Source organism: Tachysurus vachellii, chromosome 16, assembly GCF_030014155.1.
Source record: "Tachysurus vachellii isolate PV-2020 chromosome 16, HZAU_Pvac_v1, whole genome shotgun sequence".
NCBI classification, from domain to species: domain Eukaryota; kingdom Metazoa; phylum Chordata; class Actinopteri; order Siluriformes; family Bagridae; genus Tachysurus; species Tachysurus vachellii.
In genome coordinates, this window is record NC_083475.1 from 9,189,392 (window position 1) to 9,213,743 (window position 24,352).

At 40.2% G+C, this 24,352-nt stretch overlaps 1 protein-coding gene across 2 annotated transcripts; it reads right to left on the bottom strand.

Moving 5' to 3' along the window:
- Window positions 1–1,236: 1,236 nt before the first annotated feature.
- On the bottom strand, window positions 1,237–24,285 carry vezt (vezatin, adherens junctions transmembrane protein). Of its 2 annotated transcripts, none has more exons than XM_060889582.1 (12): window positions 24,118–24,285; window positions 15,412–15,540; window positions 12,696–12,785; window positions 12,344–12,528; window positions 11,952–12,236; window positions 9,662–9,811; window positions 9,382–9,529; window positions 8,163–8,491; window positions 7,855–8,048; window positions 6,152–6,249; window positions 5,073–5,277; window positions 1,237–2,839 (listed from the first exon to the last, which is right to left on the bottom strand). In XM_060889582.1, the coding sequence occupies exons 1-12, from the start codon at window positions 24,151–24,153 to the stop codon at window positions 2,259–2,261; spliced, it is 2,430 nt and encodes an 809-aa protein (XP_060745565.1). In that variant the 5' UTR covers window positions 24,154–24,285; the 3' UTR covers window positions 1,237–2,258. The 2 variants fall into 2 exon arrangements, with proteins under 2 accessions (XP_060745565.1, XP_060745566.1); XM_060889583.1 differs by having other exon boundaries at window positions 9,662–9,799; window positions 24,118–24,284.
- Window positions 24,286–24,352: the final 67 nt, after the last annotated feature.

The window sequence follows — 24,352 nt, forward strand, 5'->3', positions numbered from 1 at the left end:
TGTAAATGCAAAAATACACACACAAACACACACACACACACACACACACACACACACACACACACACACACACACACACGACTACTCATTTGATTGAGTCCAACATAACAGAAATACAGGATGGGACACAAATGATCATAAACCAAGACTTGTCTGTATCTAGCATGTTTTAATCCTGATGGCCTTTTATTTATTTATTGTTTTTAAGTACAGTTCTGTTGAATTCTCAAATCTAATTCATTTCCTACAACAGAAATATATCGGTCATTCTTTGATAAATACAAAAATTAGTGCTGGCAGATTTTTTTGGTATAAAAGCAATTAATAATCAAAACTATCAACATACTTCACTAAATCTAATGATAAACAAATGGAAAAATGTCTTGTGGAAATAAAGTCTCAAGAAAATGAATTAGAAATTAAATTTTTTTGTCTTATTAGCTTTAAGAGAGGACGATAAGGGGAAACTGTTTATAGCTGCTTTAATGTAAGTAGAAATTCTTCTGGATTGTTCTCATCTAACTATAAATGAGTTAATATCATAACATACATTCTAAATTGTAATTATTGTCTAATAGCAGAATTATGAGAGGAACAAAATACTCCTCGCTGATTTATTTCCTGTAATAGCACAGCCGGTTGTGATTTATTTCCTTGCACACCATGTTCAACACACCGACTAATTCAGTGTGATTTTTCTGCAGATGAACCCCATTAATATCATATTGGTAACAGAATAAATCTTATTTAATGCAGTTGTTCTATAAGATTTAAACAAAAATCATTTACATTATTAACCTTACAGTAAGGTCTCCAAGGTGTAGTATGTTTTATTGAGTCTAAACCGGGGCCATTTATATCCTGAAGAACATACGTTTCATACACTATGTAGTTCTTCGCCGTATCATGGTTCAGAAAGTGGTGTGGTTGATGAACAGAGGTGGGCTGTATTACACAGAGGTTGTGATGTGGTCTCTGCTGAATCAATCCATTCATCCACCTATCCATCGATCCACCCACCATCATGTTGTGTGCTGTAGATAAAGTCATATAAAAGGGGAAGTTCCATCCCTGAAGCCAACCTCTGGCATAAAGACAGATCTACACACAACAGTCTCTCTCAGCACAGGTTTATTTTATGAACAATTCAAATATTATGCATGTTAGATAAATGTGTACTATAATACTTTGACAATTTATCAAATCTATAAATACAGAAAAAAAAATAATAATATATTTTAACACTTCTGAATTTCACTCACCGAATTCAAATTAAATTGTCAATAGATTCAAGTTGATATGATTTATAAGCCTGCATTTTTAAGACGTAACCCTTTCGATTCATATGCCCAATCAACTGGCTTTACACCTGACTGTCTTCTTGAATAAGAATCAGCTCACTTGTGCAGTTATTCAATCAGCCAATCGTGTTGCAGCAGCTTGCAAGAGCTTCTGCTAATGTACACATCACACAAAAAAAGAGATTTCAGTGGCTTTGACCATAGCGCCGGTTTAAGTAACTGCTGATCACCTGAGGAAATACAGCACAATGATTAGAATTAAACAAAACTTCTTAAAGCTAGAGGCCAGTTTCTTTCTATACCTCACTGCTTTATACATGGATTTATTCAGTGTATAAGTTTACTACAAAAAAAAAAAAAAAGAAAAATCATTAAAAAAAAAAAAATGTTCACCTAAAGGTTAAAGTAATCTCATAGATTAGTGGGTCCTCAGTGGATCTGTGAAGCATAGCCAGGGGATTTTAATTTAATTTTATATTTATTTATTGATAGCTTATGTTATTCGCCTGATTGCATTTTACCCTTTTGATTCAAATGACAAGTCAAACACAAAAACAAGCAGGATTATAAATAATGTCAGCTTGAATCTAAAAAAATTGAAAAAGAAAAAAAAAAAAAAAAAGTAGCCCAAATATTACTGTACACATTTACAATATAAGCCTAATATTTGAATAATAAGCCTAAGATTTGATGTAAATGACTGTAGAATTCCGTGTCTGTATTTGCTAGCCTGTACCTGAGGCATAATGCGAGAAAACACGGGACGGGATGTACACAGTGACAACAGACAAAGTGTAAACAAGACCACACATGGAGGCACGTAAAGGACGGACATATAAAACTCACTCGCGCACCAGTTACATATGCTGCTGTCCTGACCTCAAGCTTAATAAATAAATCTAGGGCAGATGGTAATAAATAACCTGTATATACTAAAACAGTTAAACTTCCTGTCCTTCACTTCTCTGCTCTCTTAATCACTTCTGGCTGCGATATTTCTTCATTTGCATTTTCCCCATCCTCCTCCTTCTCCTCTTCCTCATCTGAGTCCCCATAGGTGCATTCCTGTAGCTGTGTGAAAGCGTGCGAGCGAGCGGCCACCTGAGCAGCCAGAGCCGAGCCGATGCTAAGCACTTCAGAGCCATGCAGTTCTGTAAGTCTGTCAATCACTGAGAGGGTGGGGACTATGGGAGAGAGGGGGTGCGATCGATTCGGGTCCGCCTCCTCGTTCATCAGCCCGTCTGATTGGAAGAGCCGTGTTCCCTCTTCCTCGCCTGTCTTGTCTTGCATTTCTGCAGCGCTCTCAGAACTGCCGCAGCAGAATTCAGTCACAGCTTCGGTCTCTTGTTCCTCTGTAGTGTCTCTCGCCATCTCTCCTCCTCCCTGCTTTAAATCCTCCTCCTTTTCCTCCTCCTCTGCTCCTGAAAGCTGCTGTGAGATGTGGTTGCTTGCAGGCGCTGCAAGATCTGTGCAGCTTGGACCTGCTGAGGATTCTGGGTGTAGATCCGATGTCTCTGTGGCAACCTGACCCAACGCAGCTAGAACAGAAACAGAGAGACAGAGTAAGTGATTTAGTGACGGAGCCATTAGAGCTACATATTTTGGACAATGACAGCATAACAGAACAAGAAAATCAGAATAAATATCTACACTGATTATTTTTTTCTTTATGATGAATGACAGAAATGAACTGACAACTCTTGTATTAATTTATTCATTTAATTGAGTTTAAAAATAGTGGAAGCTCTTGAAGTCTGTATCTTCTTTACCGAGGTCATAATTTTACACACACCTTATAGAATATCTACAAAATATTAATATTAAAAAAAAACAAAAGGGACTATAGGAATTGCATTTTATTTTGTATTTACTTCTGCCCTGAATAAGTTATCACATAATAGATGTTTACATATAGTCCACAAGACAATAATAACTGAATTTACACAAGTGAACCAGTTTAAATCCAGTTTATATACCAGTTTACTTCCTATCAATTCTTAATACTGTGTTGCTACATAAATAAACGTGTGTAGTAATTTAATGTTAAAAAAAATATATCTCTAGATTTGTGTGTGTGTTTTTTTTTTTTTTTTTTAATTAACTTCATTATAAATGGTTTAAGTCTAATTATATCCTTCTATACTGAGCGATATGTCCTACAACGACGATATGGTGACTACAAAGCACTTCTGGAAGACTCACTGGATAAGTGTTTCAGACAAAAGCCGTAAATGTAAATAAACATATAAATAAATCAGTCTAGCAGGCTGATGGAGCAGATGGTTAGCTAATGTAGCTAATAATCGTTTGAGTAAAGGGCAAAATGCTTCCAAGCTAAATTCAATTCATTTCTGCAAAGCTATCAGACGAAACAGCTGTGTTTGTATTCGTTAGATCATTTCCACATGCTCATCCATCCACAGGCTAGGAAATTGGACTATTTTCTCATCCTTCGTGTACCAAACACAATAACAACAGGCTCATGCATGAGTTTTCTTTAGCTTTAAACCAATCTTTACAATAGTACATGAGGAATGATATTCTTAGGTCCTACTCTCGAGACCTAATTCATAGCCTATGCCAAGGGTGGACAGTTTTATCCAAAAAGGGCCTGGCGTTGATGCATTTTCATTCTAACCAAGCAGATGCCACACCTGAGTCTACTGATAGCCAAGAGCAACTGTGTAAAATGTAAATAATTGAACAGATGGAATCAGGTGTAGCTCCTGCTTGATTGGAGATAAGACTGGACTCCCCTGACCTAGACTCTCGCAAACTCAAGACAAGAATTTATCCCAGTGTCGAATCTATTCTGTGTTATTCTATTCAAACACAGTCCAATGCTTATAGTTTAATGCTTATAGTAAGTCTAACTGACCTTCATTCGGTTACTTCAAACAAATGGAATGAATTAGAAGCCTTTATTTGTGAAATACTTTGAATCATATATCCAAGATTAGGAAATCAGAGCGCAGGGTCAGTCCATGATACAGCACCCTGGAGCAGAGAGGATTAAGGGCCTTGCTAAAAGGCCCAACAGTGGCAGCTTGGCACAACGGGCACTACCATTTGAGCCTAACATGTGTCCAATATGATATGATATGATATGATAACAATATGATATGTCAGATATGTAGTTGTACAGAGAAAAACAGAATATTGTCTATTTTTCATTGTTTTTCATTCTATTCGTCAAACAAGTTCAAAGCCCTGACTATAAATAGCATGGATTCTAAATTTATATATATAAAATAAGGAAGGATAAATTGCCGAATTGCATTTTTCTCTAGGATTGTGCTAAAATTTCACAGCTCCTCACAGCTATAATGCTGAGTCATGGCTGAATCACTAACCACTAAAATGTACAACATTTAAGTTGCCAGTCTTCAGGTCCTGCCTTGGTCACTCCTTTTTTGTATGAGAGGTCAAATACAAATTTCTAGTGTGACCATAAGAAGGGTACGTACACACACGTTAAATGTCAAGTCAAGAAAATGCAGCACATCTCAGCACATCTCAGTGTATTTCTGTATGACATTTAACTGTGTCATTTCCGTGTAAAGCTGAACTTAGTGTACACAAGACCAGTATTATTTTACTATAATATTTTTGTTACCACCAAATATTGGCTTTGTTTACAGCATTTCTTTCTTGTTTACTGACAGCACTGAGAGGACGGAACAGTGCTGAAGCCAAAGAGCTTTATTTGATGGAATGTATGTGTGTGTAAGAGAGAGAGAGAGAGAGAGAGAGAGAGAGAGAGAGTGTCACCTTTTTCGCTGAACAGCAGCAGCTTGCGTTTATCTCGCTCTCCCTCAGAAGTTCGAATCCCCAAGACAGATTTAAGCTCAAGTAAAACTCTGCGTGACTCCTCCCTCTCACGCCTCTGACGCTCTCGTTCCCATGGCGAAAGCATGTCCACAGCCCCACGCCACTCTGTGTCTGAGTCTGAGTCAGAGACGTAGGCCTCCAGTTCCTGTTCAAACACACACACACACACACACCTCTATGTTGATGATATTACTATCACAGGGTAACATCTGTAATCAATTTATTGTTACTTGTAATTGAAAAAACTCTTGTTGTCTGGGTGTCTGTGAGTCAAGAGATCATTTTTCACAATGTTCAGAATTGCACACTTGGCTTAGCGGTTAGCACATTTAACCCACCCCTGCTCACACCTCCAGGATTAGGGTGTGTGTGGAGTTTGCATATTCTCCCTGTGCTTCATTGGTTTCTTCTGGGTTCTCCAGTTTCCTCCCCCAGTGAATGACAGGAGCTGTAATCTGATTGACACTGATTGAGTGTGTGTGTGTGTGCCCTGTGATATGAGTGCATTCTGTCCAGGGAGTTCACTGCTTTGTTCCCTTTTGTATTTTGGGATGACTCCAGGTTTCCCTCCACTATGTGTAGGATAAACGCTGGGGAAAATGGATGGATGGACTAATGGATGTTCATAGCCTGTACAAACATGTTTCTGTATCATTAATTCTGCTTACAAAATCGCTGTGATACTCTTCCAAGTATCATATTGTGATTGACAGAAGTATTTCCGGATTTGTCGGATATACGTGCAAAAGACATTTGCTTGTAAAATCACAGTGATGTATATATGGCGTTTTAAATCTAGAACAATTTAAATGCAGACATCCGATCCAGATATTATCACGTTATTTATATATACAGTGTAGTAGTTTGCACCGAAAGCAAGTAAACTCTGAGAGTCAGTGGTTAAAAGGCCAATATATGCCTTCTTTTATAGATAAATGCACATGTAGAACATCTGAAAGAAGTCGTTTCCAGTCTCTTTCTACGTCTCTCCCACTCAAAGCTCCACGTTCATACCGTACCTGTTCCTCTGGGATGGGGTCGGTGTCATCGATGTGTGAGATAGGGGCAGGAGGAGGGGGGACAGGACCAGCTGCTTCCTCTGGACTTTCTTCACTTCCTGTCAAACATGCACAAAAACACTGTCACATGCCCTGCAACTGCAGGAGACCAAACTTCTTTCCACGGATTAAGCGGTTTGGGGATAACAACTGTAATAAAAGACCACTAATCTCATGTGCATTCAATCAGACCGTTCAGTTTGTCCTTAGAATGGAACACGGACAAATATAACTGCTCGGCTTAATAATTTAGCACATTATGTTATAGCTTTATAGTCATTTATATCATTGCACAGCTCTAATATTTATGTAGCAGGATACAGTAGAGCTGGTGGGTGATTGGCCATCAGGGAGGGAAAGTGGGAGGAAAATGGGGAAAAACACCGTATTGTATACATTTCCATTTTTGTGCATGTGTAATAGCTTTTCAGAGCTCCTTTGGTCTTCATGATGTGGTTTTTTTTTTTTTTAACTATGTTCTTTAACAAACTAAAGGAACAGGTGTTTGTTTTGTAGTGAGATCACATAACTGTATGTGGGTGAAGTCCATTCAGCTAATTACTATATGACTTCTGATTGCACTTAAACCGTATCACTGTACAGTTATAAAATATATAAAATGATCACAAAGCCTGTCAGGATGTGTCAGAACCTGCTTCAACTGGTCACCGGGTCAAACATGTTAGTGACGAGAAAAGCCCTGACTGAATGGAAAGCATTTGGCAGTATGTTTATGTGCACTTACACAACTGTGCTGTGTTGACCTGTGAGTTACATAAAAGTTGCTGAATACTGAATGAAATTCACTTGACTCATTATAGATGACTTCATTCGCTAGGTCTTAAAACTAGGACACATCCCTTACCCTCAAACACCAAGTTTTTCACCCCCTCTTTTTCAACAGAGCTTAGAATAACTGCTGAATGGGAGCAAGTCAAAATATAGAAGTCTAAATTTAGTCTCCGTTCCAATCCATCGTGCACTATCTGCAGCTATCAGCTCATCAGTGTCCCAAGGATCTATAGTACATTTTGTCTTCATTGTATTTGTATTATTGAAATGTTACTGGAGTATATTACATTAGTTACAAGTATTTTGATTTAATAAGCGCTAATAAAATAACTTTATGCTGTAAGGACTACGTTGCCCTTGTTGTGGGTTATAACAGTTAAGTGGATGTGGTGAGGATTTAACAGTGAAATCGTGCACAATGGTATTCAGTCATCAGACATTAGGATATGCAAGAATTGTGCATATGAGTATGAATAAAGTATGAATAAAGTTGCGTAAAACAGATTCCTACGAGAACCTGAATGTGAACTTAAGCACATTATTATAGGTACATGGATTTTTACTCCAGTAAAAGTGGCTAAACACACTGACTACATCATGTTAATATATATATATATATATATATATATATATATATATATATATATGTATATTTATATATGTATATTTATATATATATATATATATATATTTATTTGTTTTTAATATTATATCTGCATTATGCTTTTGGACCAAAGCCTCCGACTCTGGATTACGGTCATTATGACATAAAGACTGAGTTAATGTAAATGAGAAACGTTCACATGGCTCTAAACTATTGTTTTGAGCCTGGAGCTGTCGTAGCACGTGTGTCTGAGAGTTTGACCTCTGACCTGGGCAGTGTGTGACCCTGCGCAGCATGCGCTCCACCTGAGCAGTCATGTCCTCCCAGCAGCAGGAGCTAGCCTGCATGTGAGGCTGCAGGAGATGCAGGCGCTCACGGAGCTCCTGGTAACCTGCACAGGTCACCTCCTCTGACTCTTTAGTGACCATCAGCTTCTCCAGCTCATCCTCCAAAATGATTACCCTGGATGAGAGAGAGAGTGTGAGAGAGAGAGAGAGAGAGAGAGAGAAAAATAAAACCCACTTGTGTTCGTGGGTGTGTATCTGTGGGTGTGTATCTGTGGGTGTGTTCTCATACTCGCTGAGCAGGGCTTTGAGGTGGAGCTGAAGGCTACGGATGGACGTGTGCACTGAGTTGAGCTCTCTGCATTTCTGCCTCGCCCGACTTGCTCGGCCCGAGTTCTGAGCCTGCTGCTGCATCTCAAAGTAGCGATGGAATTCGTAGCTGCGCTGCAGGTCACCAAGGCAACAGGCCAGTGAGGGATGAAGAGAGGCAGTGACGGTGGCCACACTATTGTACGCAAGAAGGTGGGGCTTAGATTCTAGCTCCGCCCTCCCTGAAGACATCATCAGCGCCAATCGGCGGAAAAACTCCGAGCTCTGGCCCACCCACAACTGAAAAAGTAACTAAGAAAGAGATGCGCAATCAGAAAGAACAAACTCAGCAGGGTTTTCTGAGCAAATTTAAAAAAACACCACCCCCACTTTGCACAAAAGACAATATGAAAACATCTGAAAAGATCTTATTTCTTTTTTTTGCATTAAAAGTTGCTGTAGTTATACAGTAGTGCATTAGTAAGATCATTTCCTGGATGTACAACTAAGGGTTTATGATAACTGGACACTTTAAATCAGCTGAACACTTCTCTTGCGTGTGTAAAATCTTTTATTAAAATCACAAGTATTTATATACCAAAATATACCATTCCCAGCGCATCTCTCCATGGAAACTGGAACCACAGAGATGGTAGATGCTGGTTCATATTGACAAGGAGCCCTGGCAGTTATCTGAAGCACCAAGAGTTACACATATAACTAGCATTTTCTTGTATTGCTCTAACAACCAGGGGCAGTGAGAATCATCTGGATAAGTTATGCCTTAAAGTAATGAGAAACCTCCCACCCTTAGGACTGACTGGAAGGGTTTTCAGAGATAACCACCAGGCTCGCACCACCAGGAGCAGCGGGTTTTTGCAGAAATGCAGGTTTTCTTAAGCGGCACACTTCTGAATAAAACAAAACTAGAGTGGGATTTTATTTCAGGCATCCAGGCCATCCGCAGACCACGGTGATGAAATCCAACACGTCACTGTTCAGACAAGTAAAGCACCTCATATCTTTCCATCATTACAGATGGGTCATCTTTAGTGGGATTACCTTTATAGAAGGTGATTAGTTTAGAAAAACAACCGGTTAAAATACGACCTTGGGTAGAAACCCGAAGTTCAGGGTGACCTAGCCATATAAATCAAGTGGGAATCAATCAGAGAAAGTGCAAAGCAAACGATTTTACTCACTTTGAGAGCAGGTAAACTGTAGTCATTGGTCAGCTCCTGTGCCTGCTCATCAGAGAGATGCTCTGCCCCCAGGCCCAGGCCCAGCTCTCGAATTGGTACGGTCGACACATAATTGGTGACGTTGTCAATCTCGGAGTTGAGCGGAAACGTTAAACCACGTTAAGAATCCGACATAATACTAAGTGACGCAATGTATAAAGTCACACTAACCCAAATGTATGATTACAGGGAGAAATGCATTCAGAACAGTGAACACTAATGCAGTCATTTAGAAGGATATGATTTAAGCATGATGCAGGTGGCGATGCGGGAGGCACGGAACACGCAGCGGAGACTCTGATAGGCTGCTTTCCTCAAACCAATCAACTGTTGGCTGCGCAGATGCCCCGCCCTGTTAAAGGGACAGGCCGCACTCACCCTGTCGAGTAAACTTAACAAGTGAAACATGATCCAACTGTGCAGACGTCCGAGAACCATCAGGGCAGACATACAATTACACACACTTCCCAATCATCACACTCCACACACACAAATAACACACACGCAGCATCATACACATCTACAGACCATACAAACAGCCGCCATATTCCGTGGTCTAATTCGGGGTTTAAACTGTGCAGCCCAAATATGTTCCACAAACCCTCTGTATACAGATGTGATTTATGAACATAAACGACCGTCAAATATTCATTCATTCATTCATTTTCTACCGCTTTTCCGAACTACCTCGGGTCACGAGGAGCCTGTGCCTATCTCAGGCGTCATCAGGCATCAAGGCAGGATACACCCTGGATGGAGTGCCAACCCATCACAGGGCACACACACACTCTCATTCACTCACGCAATCACACACTACGGACAATTTTCCAGAGATGCCAATCAACCTACCATGCATGTCTTTGGACCGGGGGAGGAAACCGGAGTACCTGGAGGAAACCCCCGAGGCACGGGGAGAACATGCAAACTCCACACACACAAGGCGGAGGCGGGAATCGAACCCCCAACCCTGGAGGTGTGAGGCGAACGTGCTAACCACTAAGTCACCGTGCCCCCCACCGTCAAATATCATCTGTTTAAAATAATATTTTGGTTATTTATTGTAGCCATAGAGCTTTTAATTCCTGAACTTTTCAGAAGACGTTAGGTCCAAGCTGATGTTATTTATAGGCCTTTTTTCATGTCATCGATGTTCGGATTAAACCAATTCACTTGAAGTATGCATTCACACTACACACAGGCCCATAACTATAAAACATTCATGGTATATTGTGCATATTTCAACCATGGTTACAAAATAACTAAAAGCATGGACCACAGGAGGAACCCAAACCCTACTTTGAGAACAGCAGGCCTTGTTGATTTAATCTATACAGAAACACAGAAACCACATTACACACATCCATCCATTGGGGCAAATTTCATAATAAAAATCACATCAGATAGACCAGCAAACAGAGACCAGCATTCAAATGGACGTTAATTGACACCGTCACCGATCCCACACGCAATACAAACGGACAACACAGAAATACGACTCAATAACAGTTAAAGGACTGATAATATACGGAAATGAGAAGTCAAACAACAGTGATGGGATTGTCTTAAGGTTTTTTGATCCAACCAGACCAGATTACTATTTAAAAAACAAAAGCAGGACACTGGATTAGATTAAAGAGGATCTGGATTCAATGGGTCACTAGAACATGTCTGAGAAACTCATAATGGACCTGAACCCCTTTGGGATGAACCGGAACACCGACTGAACCCCAGACCACCTCACTTTTACACCATCAGTGTCTGATCTCACTAATGTTCTTGTAGCTGAATGATCGCTAACCCCCACAGACACACTCCGATATCTAGTGGAAAAGCATCTCAGAAGTGCATTATAACAGTGAATAGGGACTAAATCTGGAAGGATATTTTAAACAAACACATATGGGTTTGAGGGTCTAGAGGCCACAAACGTTTGACTGTATCGTGTAGGTTAACAGCCAAAAAAAAATCATATGATATAAAAAATAACCATTCTGATGAATGACCTATAGAACAGCTGACAAACGCAAACTACTGTTAGTAACCAGACACCTATAATGTGAACATCTATATTGGGTTTATTTACAGTGTATATGCACCCCCCCCACCCCAAAACACACACACACACACACACACACACCAATACAATATGATCATTAATGTAACCTCTATGTTACATATCAAATCTTATTTATATCAACTAATTTAATTATGTAGCTAATAGCAAGATAAACAGTCTCACAAGCTAAAGGCAAAAATTTATATGAACGGTAACAGGACATAAAATAATACACAATGTGTGTTTTTGTGAATTTTCACGATCAACCTGGGAAACCTGGTCAAAATCTGGTAAAAGCTACATATTTATTTATTTACGATAAACTAATTTACAGGTATGAGTACAAACAAGAGGTATAAATAAAAGGGTACAGTTAGATTTAGGTCTAGAAATTATATTATAACATATTAAATATGTATAATTTTATGTCCTGCCATGTTCCAAAACTCATGTGTGCATGTGAGGGGACACCTACAGGGTGAATCCCCGCGAGATGACTTCGGTCTCCTGGATGAGACGGAGCGATTTGCGTGCCAGGCTGGTCAGAGCTCGACTGTTGATCACCAAACTCTCCAGCTGGACAGCTTGAGCCTGGACCCACTGCTGCATTGCTGCCTTGTGCCACAGATGAACGCCATGACGCACACACAAGACGCACACCAAACAAACACACAACCAAAGCAGGCCTCGGCCATTGTCAGGACAAGAACACCAAACCGTGAGCAGGATGGCCAACAACCCGACCAGTACAGAGACATCCCTGTGAGAGAAAACACACACAAGCTCATATAAAGAGGTAATGATTTACAGAATAGCCTCCTAGAAATTTAAAGCATTGTGTGTGTGTATGTGTGTGTGTGTATGTACCATATAGATGGTGTGGAGAGGTAGCGGGGTGCAGGCAGGGCTGAGGTGGCACTCGGACAGGCAGTACTTGTGGATCCTAGAGAGAGAGCACTGGGGTCTAACAGCTCAATGAGCTCCACGTCTTCCTGCAACAGCACGTCCTGAGACAATACACAGCGCAGGGAGTACTGCCGGAACGCAGCGTCCTGCCAGGACACAACACACACACACACACACAATCAGAATTTGAAAACATCTACAAAAACAAAGGCTGTACAGCAATTATTATTTTAGCCGTGTGATAATACACGTGTGTGTGTGTGTGTGTGTGTGTGTGTGTGTGATGTTGAAACAAATCAGGAGGTTTTCTTACCAGCTGTTGCTCCAGCTGTAGGGAGGGACCGCTCTGATGAAACGGACTCAGAGAGCGCAGGATCTCAGCCAGCCTCCAAATACCACCAGCCTGTAAACACACCGACTCATTATAAATCTACACATTTAGCTGTACAGCACACTCATAATTAAAATGTACATGTTTAAATGTTTTATTTTTTAACGTTTTACATAACATAATTTCTATTAAACTGACCTTACACTGTGCAGAACGGCTTATGACACATTATATGGCCGTGAAGGTGATTTTATTACATGTAATCTGCTCAGGAGATAAAAGCATTGACTGACTTGTGATATGTGAGAAACAGGACATGACATCATTTGTTCAGAGACACATCAGAGGCCACGACCATGTTGATAATTCAGGCTTAAACCCTGGCGCAGGTTACACACAGCCTTGGTTCCAGTCGAGCCTATATCTACTCTTTCATAAATGCTGCTACAATTAAATGTTTTATTTTTACACTTTTGCAAGAGAATACAATCTCAATGTGGACAAACTACAATGTGCACATTTAGCTTGTCCACATACAGTAGCAAACTATGTTGTATTTTACACACACACACACTCTTGAGGCACTTGTGCCCTGATCTGTGTGTGTGTGTGTTCACGTTTCTTCTGTGTGAATGCCCAGGCTGAATAAAGGCAATGAATGCGTTTTATTTAGAGCTATTTGTCAGTGTGTTCAGTATTCTGCTAGTGTCGATGTGAGGCGTTCTGACTGCTTTGTGTTTTCAAGACGGCCAGTAAAGCAAAGAATTGCGAGTTTGTGTGTGTGTGTGTGTGTATAAAGAGAGCACTATGAACACTAGCTAACCAGAAAGTTGTGTAATACAGTGTTATATGCAATGTAATCATCTTACTAACTGTTTTTGGATAATACCACTGTTTAACAAAAAGCCTTCACACACACACACACACACACACACACACACACACTCTTACAACTCTACTAATTCTGAGCAATTCTACAGCAAACAAAGCAAAGAATTCTCTCAGAAATGTGTGTGTGTGTGTGTGTGTAACATTGCAGTCAGTGAGAAACTGACAAATTCATTCATTCATTCATCATCTACCGCTTATCCGAACTACCTCGGGTCACGGGGAGCCTGTGCCTATCTCAGGCGTCATCGGGCATCAAGGCAGGATACACCCTGGACGGAGTGCCAACCCATCACAGGGCACACACACATTCACTCACGCAATCACACACTAGGGACAATTTTTCCAGAGATGCCAATCAACCTACCATGCATGTCTTTGGACCGGGGGAGGAAACCGGAGTACCCGGAGGAAACCCCCGAGGCACGGGGAGAACATGCAAACTCCACACACACAAGGTGGAGGCGGGAATCGAACCCCGACCCTGGAGGTGTGAGGCGAACGTGCTAACCACTAAGCCACCGTGCCCCCCGAAACTGACAAATTGATTTATTTATTTAAAATAAAAAAAGCTCTCTGTCTGATACTATTCACATCTACTTATATTCACAGATATTTTCAGTTATTGGACATTTCAGTGTTGCGTCTTAAATGCTGACGTCACTGTCAAAACTTCCATGCTGGTCAGACCTTACGTTTACTTCCAAGAATGAACCACTGACATATACATCAACACATACACACTCAGTATGGCATGTAAGCACAGCCAAACGATATCACTTCCTGTTACAGAAACAATGTTGACCAAGAGTCTGTTGTTCCTTTGCTCACACACTCCTGACTGGATTAGGTAAGGTTAGATTAAAACAAGCAACCAGTCATTTTTAGCTCTTATTTACACAATAAGGTTCACTTAACTAAAGCTGTACACTTGTATGCGTAACATACTCAAATCTGCTTAGCCTGAACAGGCCAAATTCCTCATTTAAGCAGCTTAAACAGCAGCGAAACCTCAGGTACGGCTGATCCGCTTGTTATGGTGTGTTACGTTTGTCCTTGCGAATCCAAATTCCTACATTGCAACACTAGCTGCGCAACCGATGATTGGAAATACTTTATAAAACTTTATTATTTTAGCCGTGTTTTGTAATCGAGAGTAACACTCGATTACAAAACAGGACATAAATCACATCATTTTCTGTTAAAGGTGACAGAGGCGGTGTGAGAAACCTCGTCACATCATGACGTTTCCTACTACATACAGAAGTTGTTTCTCTTCTAAATGCACTTCAGCCACAAGGAAAATTCTAGCATTGTAAAGTCCGGCTAGCAAAGCGAAAGTAAGACTAGCATTAGTCTCTTCAGCAACTTGATCAAAGCCTGACGGTCCCTGTGTGAGGACATAATCAGTCCCTTCGGGAGTATACAAAATTTTGCGATCGCAGAAATGAATGCAGAATCAAGCGAACTCCATGATATTCGAAGGAGCTTGAGATTTTTCAAAATGAAAATTTTCTGCAGATTTGACCCATGAAGTGTTCGTTATTATATGTTTTCATAAACATGATTTGACCTGGAGTCCCATGCTTGAACCCTTCAGTCTACCTTCACTCACCCCAAGTTACCTGAGAGATTACAGCCTAAAATGGGTCAAGACATTTTCTGTAAACTTGAACACATTTGATTCGCTGTTGAGAAGAAGGACTATATGACACCCCGATCGCAGTTATATGTTCATATGTTAATAATAAATCATGCTTGTGATCTAGTGATGGTGTGATATCAGTGTTACATGGATGTTGGCACTCACTCTGGTAGGGGGCAGGATATCCTGGACACCAGCACCCAGTTCCTCCTCCTGCTGCTTCTGAGAGATGGGTGAACATGCCTCAAAATCAGTGTGTCCTAGATCCTGCAAATACTGGAACAGAGGAGAGTTCTATAGAGGGAGAGAGAGAGACAGAGAGACAGAGAGAGAGAGAGAGAGAGAGAGGTCATGAATCAGATGTTTGTCACAGGAAACCACAAGCTGTGCTGTGTGTAAAAGGAAAAGCTCCAGCCACAGCATCCCTTCCTGTCCGCCACCCTTACCTCAACATCATCCCTCGCTTCTCTTCCAGCCCTTCCCCAATTCGCCATCATTTCACACAGGATATCGATCGACACTCACGCACAACCTATTCGCCCACCAGAGAACTAGAAATCACATCGAACGTGCTCTGATTGCGCCCCTTCGTGTTTTCCCCCCGAGCATCAAAAAGCGTCTTATTGCCTTTGCATCCCAGGTCCTATTAAATAAATCAAATCAGACTAATCCCAAACAGTTAAACCCCTTTTTGCTGACCTAATTCTTGGCACATATTACATATTCACATTGGTTCATTAGAATAACAGCAGACAGAATTTGTACAAATTGACTGTGCTGCCCTGTGTCTCGATAAGTGTCTTGATGTCATTCTCAGCACCATTGTGTTAACACTAAAAAAAATAAATAAATAAAAAATAAAAAAATTCTTGGATTAGACAAACAAAAAAGATTCAACCATCCTAATTCCCTTTTTATTTTGTTCCATTCAATATAACAATAGCAATCTCACTCCTTTAACCATGGGTGCATGACATCCCCAGGCTCTCCCAGAAGATAAACCACCTAGCATGGCTCTGAATCACATCAGAAGAGAAAATATAAAACTTCAATCTTCTTCTGTTTCTTCCCTTCACCTTCAAATGACATCTTGTCTCTCAGATTCTGCCGATGACTCGCCTCGAGCTGCGAGATTACTCCAATTTGTCTCATATGATATAGCTTCAGTTGATCCAGAACTCAGTAGTTTGCTAACACACTGTACCGGTGCTGTGTTACACCTACACTGTACTACGTTATCTTACACGAACATTCAGTTCAAAATCCTCCTTCTTGTTTATAAACTAGATCTTCCTGCTCAGTGTTACTTACAGTTCATGCATCAAATTCCCTTGGTTTTGGTGGCTGGGTCTTTTTCTGTGTTGCTTAGTGGTTAGCATGTCTGGGATTGGGGGTTCTATTCCTGTGTGTGTTTGTATGATTTACATGTTCTCCCTGTGCTTCAGGGGTTTCCTCTGATTTCTTCACCAGTCCAAAGACATGTGTTGAAGGCTGATTGGTATCTCTAAATAGTCCAAGGTGTGTGAACAGGTGAGTATGTTCCTGTGATGGACTACTACTGAGTCCACGGAGATAGACTTCCTTCGTACCCGCTGATGCCGTGAGCAGCCATGTTGATTTGACATCACTTGCTAAAATTGAAGGAACTCAGAGATTGAGGAGGCCATCTGGAGTTTCTGAACAGGAATTCTGAGGTGAAGGAGTGTTTAGAGGAATTATGTACTCGGACAGGCAGCATTACTAGACACGGTCACCTTGTGGTTCAACATATGGAAAAAATAAGGAGAAAAATATGGACAGAAGGGGGGCCTCATGCCTCCAGGGTTGGGGGTTCGATTCCCACCTCCGCCTTGTGTGTGTGGAGTTTGCATGTTCTCCCCGTGCCTCAGGGGTTTCCTCTGGGTACTCCGGTTTCCTCCCCCGGTCCAAAGACATGCATGGTAGGTTGATTGGCATCTCTGGAAAATTGTCCGTAGTGTGTGATTGTGTGAGTGAATGAGAGTGTGTGTGCCCTGCGATGGGTTGGCACTCCGTCCAGGGTGTATCCTGCCTTGATGCCCGATGACGCCTGAGATAGGCACAGGCTCCCCGTGACCCGAGGTAGTTCGGATGAGCGGTAGAAAATGAATGAATGAATGAATGAATGAATATGGACAGAAGTCCAGATGTCACTGCTAAAATGTTCACTGGCTATATTCAATATATTAAAAAACTTTGTTAGTCTATATTAAACCACTCGCTAACTAGCTTGTTAGCCTAGCCAGTTCGATAATCAAAATACACACGACTGGGCAACACACACTTATCACAGTTTTTCCACCCTTGTGTCAGTAAACATTTAGCACAGTTTAATGACTTCACAAGTCAAAAAAGATTATAGATGAAGCTTGAAAAAGCTTCACCGACATTAACGATGAATCTAACCGCTTTGGAAAAACCAATCTCTTGTGCATCTCATCATTAAGTATAACAATGCAGTGGAACAGAAGTTTAAACTGGATCTAAGTGAGTTTTTAATTATAAACAGATATTTCAGATCTTTCCTCAATGCAGGGAATTCTTTTCCATCCTTTAAATTACTTGCTCCTATAAATTACATTTCTAACTTTGACTAGTTTTCCTGACTTCTCAATCATTAAGCTTTCGGTTTTTCAGAAAAGGAAGTGTATAACTATTATATATGAATGTGTCACGCTATATTACTAATACTATTCTAACTGTATTATTATAGTAATGTATTACTACAACTATATACTGATTGTGTACAGTACTTGTGGTCTAATATGTTAACAAACATATTATTTAGTTAGTTTATTAACTAAAGGTTAAAACAATAAGGTGTATTTGTATTATGAAAAGTTACTGTTACTTCCCCAGAGGTGATTATATTCCAAAAACACCAGCTTGTGAAATGTGTTATTGCTTCAACAAATTCAATGTGTTATTCAATAAAGCATCATACTTTTCTTATATAACTGCAGTTAATGTTGAGGAGCATCTTTCTGTCTTTCTTCGCTCTCCTGAAGTCAAAGTTGTTTTTGTGTGTGAATGTTAAAAAAAAGTTTTTCTTTGTGGAAAATTACTTGAATCGGTGAAATTCAAGGACAGGATTCTTCTTTTAAACTGCTACCAGTTAAAACAATAATACGTAATACAAAAAAAATATATACTACGAAAAATAGCAACAAACTCACGTGCGGAAATCTTTCCTGTGTTGGAAAACAAAGTTACAGCTTGACAGCTTTAATTCCATTGTATGGTGTTTTAAACCAATCAGAATCAAGCTGTAGTATAAGGAACAATATTATTTATTGTAACCCCATTCCCCTAAAAGGAAAACTAGGTTTAATGGGCTGACAGAGCTTTGTTTTTGCTTAGTCTGCATTTAAGCTAATATTCCACTATCGCTGCATTTGCCATGTGCTATATTCGGATTATGCGGCTACTCTCTATGACTTCGATACTCCGTGCAAAACGTTTAAAGATCAACAGGATTAAAGAGTGATTCACAGTGCAATGCTGTTCAAAGTGATTACGTCTGCTTGATCATGAGAACATTGTGATTCATCAGAGAAGCCACAGAAACACTCATCTGGAGGCTCGGAGACGATAACTGCACACAGTCTGAGGCAAAGACAAAAACATTTCAGCTTTCTGCAGTATCACTAGTACAGAGCCTGATATCAGCAGAAGAACTATTCACATCTGGCACACTGCTTTACTGGATTACGTTTCTCCGTCAGGAAGAAAGCACTAAAGGAGTTGATGGAATAAAAATACACTACTACTTTTAAAAGCCTGTGGTATGGAATAGTGACGGTGACGGTGTGTGTAACGTGACAAGGCTTTAATCTACATACAGTAAGAGTGGTGAGTCTGATATCCAAACTATTCACCCACAAAACAAATAACGCTATTTTTATTCAACTAATTTTACTATATGGTACCGATACAGAGACCTTGTGTATCTGCCCATACTGTTAACCCACCTGATATGAAAATGTTTTTAAACTACTAAGCTTTAAAACGTATTAACTGACGTATTAACTGATGCACTGCACAGTTAAGTTCTCACTTCTCAAAACTCACTTAAATATAATAAATAAAAAAAGTTGAAAGTAGCGTCAACATCAGTTATAACTAATGCTTAAGCAGTCAGGCATCTTTGTACAGCAGGTAAACATTTTCAGTTGTAAAAATGCGTTTTGTTTCCGAATCCAATGTTTTTGATATCTGGTGCAACATTTTATGGCGATGTATATGGAGGCGTGGCTTGTGAACTCAATTTGCGTACATAACGTTATGGATGGCTTGTTTTCAATTGTTCTTTAAGGGCAAAGTCTATTTATGTTAGTATGTAAATGAGTTAAATAGTCATGTTGAGTTCTGGCAGCTTATTGTTTCTGAAGCCTGATTTAACTATTTAGCTAGTGTGTATTAAGTTGCAATGACAGTAAGTGATTTCCAAACAGGAACCAAAAATAACATTTAGATGATGTGCACATTTTACAGTGCTGGAAAAAAAACCCCTGGAAGTCTTTTTTCTAAAATCTTAGCTAAAAATCACGCTTGACTAAACTGACTAAGATTATATGTGTGGAAATTGTTACTATACTTTTCTGGAGTAGTGCAAGTCTCACACCAATACTTTTTAGTGCATATTATAATCTAATCTGAGTAACTAACTTTAGCTCAATTTATCACACCACTGTTGTCGATTGTGTTCATTATTCAGTGTTCACTATTCATTGTTCACTATTCGGTGTTCGTTATATTATATTTAAAAAAAATCAGTATTTAAATCGGATTAACTGCAGCTTTAATGCAGAGTGCATTACTTATGCATTGCTGTTTACTGCTGAAGCAAGGGACGACCCGTGTTCCTTGGAGCTGTATGCGATATTCTGTTATTCTTCTCATTCCTGCGCATTTCTATGACTAGCGCTAACAATTAAAAAAAGCATGTCATTTTTAGAGCTATTAAAGGAAACATTCACACAATGACTTGTATCTGAATATCTATACTCATCTTTAGATTTGCAAAAGATTCGATTCTAAGTTAACCCAAGACTTTTTGGGTTAAACCTATGCCATCAAGTTGTCTGACTATTTTTCTCCATCGCCCATTGATAGTGGTGCCTTTAGGAATTTTTTCAAGTGATGCAGCAGCGCTTTAGTCCTCAGTCTGACCAGCTGTCTCTCCCTTTCTCATCTGTCACTCTGCTCAAATTGATCAAATTTTAAAGCTTTGAATAAAGCTCTTCCTCTCGTACATCACTACCGAATTGAGCCAAGTCTCTGCTGTAACTCTGCTTCAGGTTGTTGTGTAGCTGCATTGATTTCTGTTCCTGAGTGCAGCGCTTGTTGTCTTTACTACTTCTGAGCTGGAGTTCTCGTTAATACGACATTGGACGCATTGGTAGAAATTGGTTCATCACTAAAAATTCAATGTCCTCCTGTGAAGTCAATGTGATTTCTCTAACAACTTCTCACAGGAATAATGAACATAATGTTTATCTCTCAGAGCCTCTCGAGGAAGGCCTACAACCTGAAATGTAACTAAAAATGAAGCGTCAGTCATACAATCAATTAAACTTTGTAAATCGATAGCAAACTGCTGTGGTATAAGAACAAGAAAACACTTGGGAAGTGCTGTTAGAGAAAGGAAATTAAGAAAAGTAATCACACCACACCACTCCGACATAGATGATGATGATCCTCCTGTAATAGCACACCCTGACCAACATCAACTGTCGTACCAGTACTGGCATAACCAACATCAACTGTCGTACCAGTACTGGCATAACCAACATCAACTGTAGTACCAGTACTGGCATAACCAACATCAACTGTAGTACCAGTACTGGCATAACCAACATCAACTGTCGTACCAGTAGTGGCATAACCAACATCAACTGTAGTACCAGTACTGGCATAACCAACATCAACTGTAGTACCAGTACTGGCATAACCAACATCAACTGTCGTACCAGTACTGGCATAACCAACATCAACTGTAGTACCAGTACTGGCATAACCAACATCAACTGTAGTACCAATACTGGCATAACATATATCACAGAATAACAGTTATCTAATGATGTATTGGCTTGAGGAGATGCTGAAACTGAATCTGTATTTCCGGGTTCTAACACAAGTGACCCAACACTGATTAATGAGTTTTAAAAAAAGAGAGCGAGAGAGAGAGAGAGAGAGAAAGAAAGAAAGAAAGAAAGAAAGAAAGAAAGAGAGAGAGAAAGAGAGAGAGAGAAAGAGAGAGAGAGAAAGAGAGAGAGAAAGAAAGAAAGAAAGAAAGAAAGAAAGAAAGAAAGAAAGAAAGAAAGAAAGAGAGAAAGAGAGAAAGAGAGAGAGAAAAAAAGAGAGAGAGAGAGAAAGAGAGAGAAAGTAAGAAAGAAAGAAAGAAAGAAAGAAAGAAAGAAAGAAAGAAAGAAAGAAAGTAAGTACAGGGTTGCAGAAACATTCCCTGATCTACAGAAGATCCTGGTGATCAGTATTAAATCTCCTAATTATCTGACTGGATGTCACTGCATAGCTGTCCGTGTAACAGTGTATCAGTGTGACTGTGTATCAGTGTAACAGTGTGACTGTGCATTTGTGTGACTGTGCATCAGTGTGACTGTGCATCAGTGTGACTGTGCATCAGTGTGACTGTGTAACAGTGTATCAGTGTGAATGTGTATCAGTGTGACTGTGTATCAGTGTGACTGTGTATCAGAGTATCAGTGTGACTGTGTAACAGTGTATCAGTGTGACTGTGTATCAGTGTGACTGTGTATCAGTGTAACAGTGTGACTGTGCATCAGTGTGACTGTGTATCAGTGTGACTGTGTATCAGTGTATCAGTGTGACTGTGTATCAGTGTATCAGTGTGACTGTGTATCAGTGTGACTGTGTATCAGTGTATCAGTGTGACTGTGTATCAGTGTATCAGTGTGACTGTGTATCAGTGTGACTGTGTAACAGTGTATCAGTGTGACTGTGTAACAGTGTATCAGTGTATCAGTGTGACTGTGTAACAGTGTATCAGTGTGACTGTGTATCAGTGTGACTGTGTATCAGTGTGACTGTGTATCAGTGTGACTGTGTATCAGAGTATCAGTGTGACTGTGTAACAGTGTATCAGTGTGACTGTGTAACAGTGTATCAGTGTGACTGTGTATCAGTGTAACAGTGTGACTGTGCATCAGTGTGACTGTGTATCAGTGTGACTGTGTATCAGTGTGACTGTGTATCAGTGTATCAGTGTGACTGTGTATCAGTGTGACTGTGTAACAGTGTATCAGTGTGACTGTGTAACAGTGTATCAGTGTGACTGTGTAACAGTGTATCAGTGTGACTGTGTATCAGTGTGACTGTGTAACAGTGTATCAGTGTGACTGTGTAACAGTGTAACAGTGTGACTGTGTAACAGTGTAACAGTGTGACTGTGTATCAGTGTGACTGTGTACCAGTGTGACTGTGTCCTAGTGTGACTGTGTATCAGTGTCACTGTGTATCAGTGTCACTGTGTAACAGTGTATCAGTGTGACTGTGTATCAGTGTAACAGTGTAACTGTGTATCAGTGTGACTGTGTATCAGTGTGATGGTGTATCAGTGTGACTGTGTAACAGTGTGACTGTGTAACAGTGTGACTGTGTATCAGTGTAACAGTGTGACTGTGTATCAGTGTGACAGTGTATCAGTGTGACTGTGTATCTGTGTATCAGTGTGACTGTGTAACAGTGTGATTGTGTATCAGTGTGACAGTGAAACTGTGTATCAGTGTGACTGTGTAACAGTGTATCAGTGTGACTGTGTAACAGTGTGATTGTGTATCAGTGTGACAGTGAAACTGTGTATCAGTGTGACTGTGTAACAGTGTATCAGTGTGACAGTGTATCAGTGTGACTGTGTATCAGTGTAACAGTGTGACAGTGTGACTGTGCATCAGTATGACTGTGTATCAGTGTGACTGTGTATCAGTGTGACTGTGTATCAGTGTGACTGTGTATCAGTGTGACTGTGTATCAGTGTATCAGTGTGACTGTGTAACAGTGTGACTGCGTATTAGTGTGACTGCGTATCAGTGTGACAGTGTATCAGTGTATCAGTGTGACTGTGTAACAGTGTGACTGCGTATTAGTGTGACTGTGTATCAGTGTGACAGTGTATCAGTGTGACAGTGTATCAGTGTGACAGTGTATCAGTGTAACTATGTAACAATGTGACTGTGTATCAGTGTATCAGAGTATCAGTGTGACTGTGTAACAGTGTATCAGTGTGACTGTGTAACAGTGTGACTGCGTATTAGTGTGACTGTGTATCAGTGTGACAGTGTATCAGTGTGACAGTGTATCAGTGTATCAGTGTAACTATGTAACAATGTGACTGTGTATCAGTGTATCAGAGTATCAGTGTGACTGTGTAACAGTGTATCAGTGTAACTATGTAACAATGTGACTGTGTATCAGTGTGACAGTGTAAGTGTGACTGTGTAACAGTGTATCAGTGTAACAATGTGACTGTGTAAAAGTGTGACTGTGTAACAGTGTAACAATGTGACTGTGTATCAGTGTGACAGTGTAACAGTGCATCAGTGTGACTGTGTAACAGTGTAATAATGTGACAGTGTACCAGTGCATCAGTGTGACTGTGTAACAGTGTAATAATGTGACAGTGTACCAGTGCATCAGTGTAACAGTGTATCAGTGTAATAATGTGACTGTGTATCAGTGTATCAGTGTGACTGTGTAACAGAACACCGCCCAGCTCACACATCTCACACAGCTCACACGTTACACGCCTTTAAACCCCGAGCACAATAACCACATCATCCCCAAACCAGTAAACCTGCGTGTGTAAACACTCACCTCGAACACAACCTCTTCATCTAGATCCTCAGTCATAGCTCTCCGCCATTAGTCTGCAACAACGAGCGCGCATTCTGGGATTGTAGTCGATACGAATTAGCCGCCTGGCTTGACTTACGGAAGAGCTGCGCAAAGCCAACCAACACGTGTGTACTACATTTCCCATGATGCTTTACTTTCCCGTACTGTGACTAGGGAAAGAAAAACGCACAGCTCGCGCGCGCCCCTAGTGGAT

What these genes read in the sequence shown, in the direction of transcription:
- vezt (XM_060889582.1), bottom strand. Translation starts at nt 24,153, where the DNA reads ATGACTGAGGATCTAGATGAAGAGGTTGTGTTCGAG. An exon ending in ATATCCTGCCCCCTACCAGA is followed by an intron (nt 12,786 to 15,411) that starts GTGAGTGCCAAC and finishes GTGTGTTTACAG; the next exon opens with GCTGGTGGTATTTGGAGGCT. An exon ending in ACAGTTTACCTGCTCTCAAA is followed by an intron (nt 8,492 to 9,381) that starts GTGAGTAAAATC and finishes TCTCTTTCTTAG; the next exon opens with TTACTTTTTCAGTTGTGGGT.